Raw genomic sequence first — 10,777 nt, 5'->3', positions numbered from 1 at the left:
ATGGCCATGGGCATCAGCTGGTGATCCAATGTGTGGTTTCCAGCACGTCACTGTGCCAGTGAAGAACGAAGCAAGTACCTGTCACGACCTGTACCACTACACCTTTGACAGCAGCTTAAGCTTTTGTGGAAAAGGGCTGACACGCTCAGGGGTCCTGCCTTGAGCTCCACCTCATTCCTCACACCCTGCTACAGCAACGGCTTGGTCTCAAACCACAAGGCCACCCCTTGTGCCAGGAAAGACAATCAGCTGCTGAAGCAACCTGTGCCCATTAAATCAGCCTCTCCTACCTCCTCCAAAGGAAAGGTGCAGCCCAGATGTCTCCCGTGGCACAGTCTGGTCTACACGGCCTACGTCTGGATTATGTTGGTAGCTTTAATGCACAGCAGTGAGAACTTAGGCATGGGGACTGAAGAAACCCCCCAAAACCCATTTAAGCAACATAGAAAGATTACATATTTAATTTATTCTACTTAGTCTTAACACCTGCTTCATATTTACCGCTACAGAAAAAAAAGGTACTTGAGGCTTATCACCAATTAAGTTGTCAAGGGTCTAGCACTGTTGTCTGGCAGGACACTCAGTATCTGGCTTTGGACTGTGTAAAGCTCTTGGGACAGAAGCAGAATGTCAAAAAGAGAAGGAGCAAAAAGGTTTAGCTGAACAAAAGACACAGTGTTGTAGTTTTTTTTCTTATGGAATGTTCTGGCTACCTTTTTACTCTTTTTTTTTTTTTTTTAACTGGGATGGTTGTAGAGCAAGGTAGGGCAAGAACAGGGTAAGAACTCTGCAAGAATACAGGGTTACAAACATGCAAGAGTGGAAAAGGGATCATCACCTACTTGACTGTGATCCACAGCAGGACTCTGCTGACCACAGAATGGCTACAGCGCAGCAGGACAGCAGGCAGGTGAGACAACTCATATTTCTGCTGGCCCCAACAAACGTATGATTGATAATATTAATTCCTTTCACATATTTGTATCTTATTTGCTTTGAAACAAATGTATCTCACCCCTGAGGTGAACACTTTTGTTGGTACAGATTTTCTTCATTGGTTCTCTCTGGAAATTGGCAGGCTAAGAGATGTTTTCATTATCACAGTTCATGAAACACTCAGAAATCAGATCTTTAGGGCAATCAATTGTAATTATGTCAAATCTTAGGCTTCATCCAGCTCTCCCACTTTGTTCATGCTACTGTAACTGTGTGATTTCAGTGGAACAGATTCTGACTCATCAATAGAAACAAGATCAGAGTTGCCCCTAAAATTATGTTTCAGTGAACACAAGAAACTATGCAAGAAAGATAATGTATTTGAGAACATTTTTAATAAATAATGTGACAAAAATTACTTTCCTGATTATTGGATCCTCAGTATGCAAAATTATGGCTAAAATATGAGGTTTCTTACATGAACATAATGAAAACATTAATCACATGGATTGTTCCTTTAGTACTGCACACCCTTTCTATGGAACCTTTCTTTAAAAATCAGCTAAATGAAAAATTTCAGTCCTCTGTAAACACCAAAACACTTTTTTTTTTCTTCTTTTTTTTCTTTTTTTTTTTTTTCCATTGGGGCTAGTCCTGATAGCTGTCAATAAACAAACACACATTCTTCCATTAGCACCAATGACAAAGAAATTTTATAATTACAAAAAAGATCATAAAATCCACAGACAGAGGACATCATTTGGCAAATTCAATGCAACTAATGCCTCTATTTCAGCTTTACTGATAATCCAATGTTGAGAGAGGTCACAGCAAAATTGATAGTTTTCCCTAAGTCCAGGTATAGTGAGAAGTGTTTTGATTATGGCCCACATTTACGTTTGTTACTTTACCATCTGTCATCATTCAAATATTCCAAATACAAACATAGAGCATTAACAAAAAGATGAAAAACATCCCAAACAAATGCTTAACATTTTCAATAAGACAAAAAAAAAAGGTTAATAGTTACAATGGTTTACAAACAAAGTTTAGTGATTGTGCTTTTAAAACCAAAAAAAAAAAAAAAAAAAAAGATAAGCAGTGCATTACAAAAAAATTAATTGCCAAGATCAAACAAAACTTCTTTAAGTGGCACTTCTTTAAGGTGAATTGACACAAGTAGAGGTCTGAGATTTGGGCCAGTAACAGTTAATGACATCACTCAATCATTATTAAAAATGTCCATTGATTTTTCTTTCTCATTTTCATAAGCATTGTTGAAGCTGAAAAGTAGAAAAAGTTTCAGATAAACTTGCCATGATTAGGCAAATAGCAATCATATTGGCTTACCTCCTGCCTACCCCAAAGGACATTTTTAATAAGAATGTGCTTAAAGATGAAAATGGAAAGACAAATCAAAGTACCACAGGGGATTTAAAATGAGTACATATTTACAATAAGAGCCACTCATTCCAAATTAATTTTACTTGCATTTGTGAAACTGTTTCATCTGCAAAAGGTTCATTAAGAGACTGGCAGAAAAAAAGACACCCAGTCTGTATTGAAATTGCAAGATACCATTTGCACTAACTGCAGACTACAGTGAAACCCCTAGAATAAAAGAATGTTCTGCATGATGTTCACTTTGGGGAACTTCTTAATCAATGCTGTATCCATCATTATTGACTGGCTCACTGGTGTACCAGCAGTGTACTAAGCACTGCCTCGCAGGGGAGAAACCTTGGGATCCCAGGCTCTGGAATCCCTTCTGTTCTAATCCTGAAGCAGCAGCCGGCCCAAGTACCACAAAGAGCAGCTTACTTGCCTTCTTGGCCAGCGAAGGTGATGCACTTAGCATTAGGGAATAGGCAAGGGCCATTCCTAATTAATAGGGTTTACAAAGAAAAAGAAACGTTAGCATTCTGATGGCATGAAGAAAAATGAAAAGTTGTACACTGATTGCACTGAACATTATTTCTGGCGTCAAACATCATCAGACTTGAGGCATCTTAAGTGATTTTTTTTCTGATTAGATTTTAAAAGCCTGTTACAGTACATGTCACTGTCTTCAGCTTTCTGTTTCCTGTATTAAAAAAAAACAGAAGACATAAATAACCATGTGTTATATTTTATCATTTAAAGTTTGTTTTACATACTTTTTAGTGATTTGTTACCTTTAAATAATAATTACTACTTTTAATTATGTGCAGAAGTGTGACTGTATGTTGGACACCCTTCCTACAACCAGGATTTAAATTGAATTAATATCATTAGGCAGAAAAAAAAAGAAGATAAGTAGTTCATGCCTTATTATCTATTAAAAACTAGACCAATACACTTCAAAAAATGTGACAGGCAATGTCAAGGTGCTCTTATATGCTCTAATGCTTCATTTTCACTTCTGAAAGAATCTGGATAATGTAAAGTGCACATTTAAGTAGTGCATTTCTGCAAGTTCTATTCCACAGGTTTTCCTGTGGTGGCAGTTATACTATGCTACACATTACCTGTGTTTTTTATGCTTTTGACACATTCTTAAAGTTTCTGTTCTTGGCTTGCACATAATATCAATAGATGGATAAATGTACCAATTTTTCTGAAGAGAAACATTTCTGGTTCAAACATGTTTTTCTTGGCATGTGTCTAAGAACAGAAAATGGTGGGATTCTAGCCATCTTCAGTGGTACAACTGCAGTTACCTCCATCTCTTCTTCCTCTTCTCCTTGTTCATACGCTCCCAGTAGTTGCATTTCTGCAACATTCCTTCGGGCTATATTTGCTTGATCTGCCCTCTGTCTACCTCCTGATCCTCTTGACGACATAGAGCTGGAGGAGCTGGGATCTCTAGGATTATTTGATGTTGGAAATGTTGGTCTAGAATATGGCAGGATGTCCTCTGTATAATTAAATATATACATTGTTATGTCTACAAATCCAGAGATACAGTGATTCAAAAAATTTCTGCATGCAGTTGATTTATTTTACTTTTTATGATACTCAGTAGGTTTAAAGCGATGCCTGACAGGAATATGAAATACACTGTTTCCATAACAGCATTATAGAAGCATTCTTAAGAAAATTTATAGAATTCATGTGGTAGCAATCACTGCAGAAAAACTAATTCATGATTACTGTCCAATTCATTTTAATTTATGGTCACAGCTCTATGTTCTACCAGAAAATGAAGAAAAAATAACCCTTCTAGTACATTTTTGGTGTGACTGAGTAGAAGGAAATGACAATACGTGCATGATACTTGCAATGAGCTCACTTCATCTGTATATCAGACCTTGTATTTCTCAAGGTGATTTTGAAAGAAAATTAGTGGGCATGTTTTAAAATTTCAGCACCATCCTCTTCAGGTAAACTTGTAACAACTTTTCTGTATAGTAATGCACTGTAAACAGTTCCAATCTCTTACTAATATGCTCATTTAAACACTTACTGCCCAATCACCGCTGATACTGACTCTAGCTACATGTATGAAGAAAGGACCAGGCATTGGTATGATATGTGTTGAAAGTTTTAATGAACACTTGACAAATTCTAATAATCATGTTCCATTAATTAGTTACCTACTTCCATAAACAAGAGATTACATTGTTCAAGTCAAATTAATATAATGTCATGTGTCAGTTAGTAATTACAACTAATGCAGTACTACTTTTGTTTTAAACAGGACCAAGTTTAGACAATGGACAAAAATGGGCCAAGTCTAAATTCTCTGGGAGAAAAGTCAAATATCTACTAACAGATCAACTCTCTAAACGTCACTCAGTTCGATTGTAAATTAGATTACGATTAGATAGATTAGACATAACTAGACTATAAATGTATGGTAGGGGCAGAGACAGTGATCCCTACAGCTCTCGAGGAATATTTCTATTTGGGTTTCCTCAGTGTTTACTTTAACATATGATGGGTGCATAAGGAAAACAAGATAGAAGATCAATGTTTTTCAAAAGCTTTTGTTTCTATTTCATCCTAATGAGAACCTACAACGTGACCTGCATTAGCACCTATGATTACAATAAATGGTGACAATTCAGCAGGCACAACTTCACTCACACCATTGATGTGAGACACCTGGAATGAGCTGCCTCTTCCCTGTGATTAACACACAACACTTCATTAAACCCAGAGCATGCAAAATAACCTTGAAGAAGATGAGTTTTTGCTGGTGTGCCTTCTCGTTTTGGTGCTTTATTTCCTCGCAGTTTCCCATCATTTTGCTGTTCCTGTGGCTCTCTCCGCTCTCCCGAGTTTGTCCGCACGTCTGAATGCTGTCGTCCATCCACCCCGTCCCTGCCCTTGTAGCTCGCTCCTTTCCTCTCCGCAGATCTGTCTGTCCTCACTTCTATAGAAGCAAGTTTTGGCAACATGACTGGCCGCACCTCCAGCTGGGACTTGGACTGAGCAGTTGGTGATTTTATAGCTGGAGGTGGCACAGGAGGGGGCGGCAAGTCTACAAAGTTAAAAGAGAATAATTACAGTGACATCATAAACTAATGAAATTATGAAAGAATCTTTAACTTTCACTGAACAAAAAGATGCCTTCTTTACTTTCAGCCCTCCCTCTGCCCTTCTTTCTCCACCCCAAGAAGTATTATGTTACTGTTACAACTGCTGATGGGCATTTTTTCAAAGCTTGAACTTTAAAAACGCAAAGACCTCTCACTATTTTCTATTTTCTTTAAAATCACTATAGAAAGCTGTAACAAAATGTAGGCACTTGGGTTTAATATACCAGTTATGGATATCAACACAGACTTAAAGATATTGACATATCTTTGCTGATATTTGTAATTTTTGCCAAGTCCATTCAACAACACGGCAGCTTGTGCTACAGTTACTCCAGGTTTTCAGCGCTGAGTGTTAATGCAAATTGGCTGGGGTGTAAGAATGTGTATCAGATACACTGCAGAGATTAATTATTGCATTCTTCTTTCAAAATAATAGGTTAGCCTATCATATATATCCCCAGAACTGTGGGTATGACTTGAGATAAAGAAAACCCAACACAATCAATGAAGTAACACACTCCCAGGAGAAAAAAAAAGAAAAAAAGCTACAGAAGACTTCTGAATTTGTCTCCTTAAGTTAGCACAGTTTAAAGGGCTTGACAATTCTGTATATTTTAAAATAGCATTTTTAAGACACACACATCCTGGGGTTGGTGAGCCTGGAGATGAGAAGGCCCTGGGGAGACCTTGTAGTGGTCTTGCACTTTCTGAAGGGGGCCTACAGGAAAGCTGGGGAGGGGCTTTTCACAAGGGCTTGTTGTGAGAGTACAAGAGGTAATGGATTAAAACTGGAAGAGGGAAGATTTGTGTTAGACATTAGGAAGAAATTCTTTAGTGTGAGGGTGATGAGACACTGGAACAGGTTGCCCAGGGAAGTTGTAGATGTCCCATCCTTGAAAGTGTTCAAGAGCAGGTTGGATGGGGCTTTCAGCAACCTGGCCTAGTGGGAGGTGTTCCTGCCCATGGCAGGGGGGCTGGAACTAGGTGATCTTTAAGGTCCCTTCCAACTCAAACCATTACGTGACCCTATAATTCTATGATTGAGAATTAAACCTAGAATGTGGAAACTATTCATCAGGATGAACAGTGCTCTGCGGAATATAAAATGTGAAGGAAAAGAATGTAAAAGTAAAAAATGACAATCCAAAAGTGTTTCACAACAAACCTGTAGGAATGAACCACATGAATACAAGAGAACAGGTTAAAAAAAGTGAGATGTGAAAGATGTTTCTGAGGTTAATAATCTCAAGTGAGATTGCAAAAAAACCCAACAAACAGCGCTATTAAAAAACGTAACTTCAGCATTTTGTAATAGTGTGCATTTATTCTTCCTACTTCCACAAAAATCTTGGAGCAGCTGTGTTTTTCAAACACCATCACTCTATATACAGCTAATTCAGCCTATTCAAGAGAATATTTCAACTGAAAATTAACTAAATTTGGCCAGGAATAAAGGTAGTACTCCCAAATAAGAAAAAAATAAGCACCTGACAAATACGTATCAATTCAGATATGGCAGATGCCAGATATTTTGACAGGTTTTCCAGTGAGACAAAGCACAAATGACTTCCCTGTGGAAAGGTGTAGCAATGGAGAATTCAGTGCTCTATGCAGGCTTACTAGGCACTATCCGCCACATTAAACTTGGGATTGCCTTTGAGCTGTTTTAAGTAAGACTGGAATTTTATCAGTTGTCTAGACTGGGATGACGAGGAAGAATGATGTCATAAAGTTCATTTCTTACGGCTGGGCATACTCGGGGTAAATGAGATCTCTGACGTCTTGCTCCATTAACTCCACTGACTTGGTAAAAACAAAACCAAATCAGACCAAACCAACCAAACAAAACAGCAACAACAAAAGAAAGACCTTAGCAATGAAACACACTAATTCCAAATATCACAGTAGCATTCAGACTGCCTACTCTAAAAATGCCCTGTGAGCAACAGTCACCAAATCCCTTTCAGTCTGTGCCTACAAGTTTGGACATTTGGAACACGGGGCTCCATAGCAATGTGAGCTTCAGAGTCAATACCTGCTTCAAAAAATATTGGTCTGAAGAAGCATATAACCTCTTAGAATTCAATAACTAGGTGAAAAATTGTGTGAAGTCTACCCAAGACCTCAGAATACCATATGATAGGTTCCTTAAAAGCCCAATGCATCAGACCACATCAGACCCATCCCAAAGAATAATAACTGTTCTTCAAAAGCAATGCTGGAGATGATGATGGTTCCCACCCTTTGCAGAATACTTTTAGTGATTATAAAGCGTGGCCAAGATTAAAAGGAAATAAGAAAAAAACCTCTTCATTAGCCTGAGAAGATTAAAACATTTTTCTTTCTGTGGATAACATCCTTCTCATTTGTCTCCTCTCAGAAAAGGACACACCAAATCAAAAGTGGATGAAGATACTCAAACTCAGAAGTGCAGGCTTTTGGAACCACAGTTGTTCATGCAGTATCTTGCATCTCATATTCCCTACTTGCTGCCCCTATTAAGTTATCAGAGCACTGAACAGCCCTTCTACTGAGCCTGCTGATGTAAAGCGGAAGTACTTAACCCCAAGTCTTTTCAGTCACCCTTGAAGCCAGTCTCCACCAATTGTGGTATGGCAATACATTTGCTGAATGCCAAAGAGATGGAACAGCATTTTTCCTGTAGCCTATAAAATACAATTTGAAACAAAATACTTTAATCAAGAATCCTATCCAGCTGCACAGGATGATGAACAAAGTGGTTTTAAGTTTTGACTATGGACAGGAAAGATGAATTGATAGAAAAAAGCTTCATTAAATGGCAGTAGCTCTATGGTACAGTAATAACTAAAGAAAAGTAATATTCTCTTTTGAAAACATTTTTGCAACCTGCAGGGAAACTATAAAAATCTTCATTATAACATAGTACTCCTCGCTGAGAGGAACTCTTTACAGAGTGGAAAAAAAAACTTTTCAGAGGTCAACACTATTATACCCCTGTGGTATTTATTTTAGCAGCTCAGATCACAGAGAAAATCCAGATTCAATCTGTCTCCTTGAGTACAAACTGGCACACTTCTGATTAAAAGGAAAATGGAAGCTTCCATTGTAAGGAATAAAAAATAAATCACAAAGCAACATCAAACCAATATGAAGAACTCAGAAGTATTTGTTAAAGGTCAGCTATGCTCACACATTTCATTAATGTGTATGTATGACTGTTGTACTGCTTCCCATGTAACTAAAACAATTAATGGATGCCATTTCATAGCACAGTCTACATGTAAAACTTTCCATGTATGTCTTTTGAAAGCAGCAATGATGATTTTCTCAGTGAGAACATGTATAGGGATCCTGGGGTAAGCAAAACACCAGTGCGGAAAAATAATCTGCTAAATTAATTTGACACTGAAGTGGAGAAACAGTGTCAAAAGCCTTGCTTGAGTCAAGATAGAGTAACATCCACTGCTCTCCCCTCATCTCACTAACCAGTTACAACATCACAGAAAGCAATCAGATTAGTCAAGCATGATTTCCCTTCAGTGAATCCATGCTGAATTCTCTCAGTGACTTTCTTTTGCTTTCACATGTTTTGAGGTAACATCCAGAACGATTAGTTCCAACAACCTTACTGGGAATGGAGGTGAGACTAACCAGCCAGTAGCTCCCTCGGTTCCCCTTCTTGCCCTTTTTGAAGAGTGGAGTGATATTTGTCCTTCTCAAGTCCTTAGGCACCTCTCTTGTTCTTCATGACCTCTCAAAGATGATGGAGAGTGGCCTAGCAACAACATCTGCCAACTCTCTCAGAACTCACAGATGCACCCCATCAGGGCCCATGGATTTATGCATGTCCAGTTCGGCTAAGTGCCCTCTAACCTGGTCCTCCACTACCAAGGGAAAGTCTTCCTCTCTCCAGTCCTTGTCTCTTACCTCCACGGTCTGGGATTCAAGAGGGTCAGCTTTAGCAGTGAAGACTGAAACAAAGAAGGCATTCAATCACTCTGCCTTCTGTGTCTTCTGCCACTAAGGCAACTGCCTCATTCATCAGTGAGCCATCCCATCAATGTCCTTGATACCCCTTACCAGATTTAATTCCAGGTGGGCCTTAGCTCTCCTCATTGTATCCTTCATTCTCTGACTATGTTCCTATATTTCTCCCAAGTGGCCAGTCCTGTTTTCCACATTCTGTAAATTTCCTTCTTTCCTTTAATTTTTTCCAGAAGACCTTTATTCATCTGTTCAGGTCTCCTACCTCCTCTGCTTGATTTCATCCTCATAGGGATGCACCAGTCTTGAGCCTGGAGGAAGCAGTGTTTGAAAGTTGCCCAGCTCTCATGGACATCCATACTTCCCAGGGCCCTGACCCGTGGTATTCTACTATGTAGATCTTTGAAAAGGGTAAGCTTAGCTCTTCTGAAGTCCAGGGTTGTAATTCTACATATTTCTAAACTTCTTCAAAGCAGGATATTGAACTCCACCATTTTGTGCTCACTACAGCCAATGTTGCCCCCAACCTTCACATCCCCAGCACCACCTTCTTTGCTTCTTAATACCACATTCTACAGCACAACCCCCCTCGTAGGTTCCTCAACCACCTGCATCAGAATGTTGTCACCAATGCTCTGCAGGAACCTCCGAGACAGTGTGTGCCTGGCTGTATTGCCTTTCCAGCAAGTATCAGTGTGGTCCCCCGTGAGAATGAGGCTAGTTTCAGCTGCTTGTGAAAGACCTCACTAACCTCCTCATCCTGATCAGGTGACTTGTAGTAAACACTCACAACAGCATCACTCACATTAGCCTGCCCCTTAATTCTCACCCATAAGCTCTTAACAGGTTCCTCCTTCTCCCCTAGGCAGGGCATGATACATTCCAGGTGCTCTTTCACATACAGACCCACTCCACCACCCCATTTTGATGACCTATCTTGCCTAAACAGTATGTAGCCATCTATGGCAGCACTCCCATCATCTGAGCTATCCCATCATGTCTCTGTAACTGCAATGAGGTCATGGCCCTGTGACCACATCCAGATGTACACTTATATAACACTTTTATCAAAACAACTTTCATTCCACAAAAACTGCCTCAGTAACGAAATCAACAGAAGTAAGGACTGTAAAGATACTTGAAATTTGATATCGGATATCTGAAAATTAATGTGATTCAATAACATGCTGTTTTTTAGCAGAGGTAAGAAACACACTCCTACTTATTATTTACCTTGCTGCTATTTGTGCAGAATAGATTTTTTTTTGTACTGCACTGGTGGCAGTGTGCATAATGGCTTACTGTTTCAAAGGAGAAAATCAAGGGATTATTTGTTAGATACTCAATTGCTT

The 10,777-nt window shown here is 39.0% G+C and overlaps 1 protein-coding gene across 5 annotated transcripts in view; it reads right to left on the bottom strand.

Moving 5' to 3' along the window:
* Nucleotides 1-1,321: 1,321 nt before the first annotated feature.
* The window catches only part of ROBO1 (roundabout guidance receptor 1), a 727,411-nt gene continuing 717,955 nt past the window's right edge, over nucleotides 1,322-10,777 (bottom strand). For all 5 annotated transcript variants that reach the window (XM_051640235.1, XM_051640252.1, XM_051640268.1 and 2 more), the window contains 3 exons: nucleotides 5,093-5,401; nucleotides 3,636-3,832; nucleotides 1,322-3,019 (listed from right to left, as the gene is read on the bottom strand). In XM_051640235.1, coding sequence (XP_051496195.1) covers nucleotides 3,005-3,019; nucleotides 3,636-3,832; nucleotides 5,093-5,401 — 521 coding nt within the window. In that variant the 3' untranslated portion in view covers nucleotides 1,322-3,004. The remainder of the gene's footprint in view (nucleotides 3,020-3,635; nucleotides 3,833-5,092; nucleotides 5,402-10,777) is intronic.

The sequence above is a fragment of the Apus apus genome, chromosome 1, assembly GCF_020740795.1.
Source record: "Apus apus isolate bApuApu2 chromosome 1, bApuApu2.pri.cur, whole genome shotgun sequence".
NCBI classification, from domain to species: Eukaryota; Metazoa; Chordata; class Aves; order Apodiformes; family Apodidae; genus Apus; species Apus apus.
The sequence above is the reverse complement of the archived record's forward strand: the minus strand, read 5'-3'. Positions and strand labels throughout refer to the sequence as shown.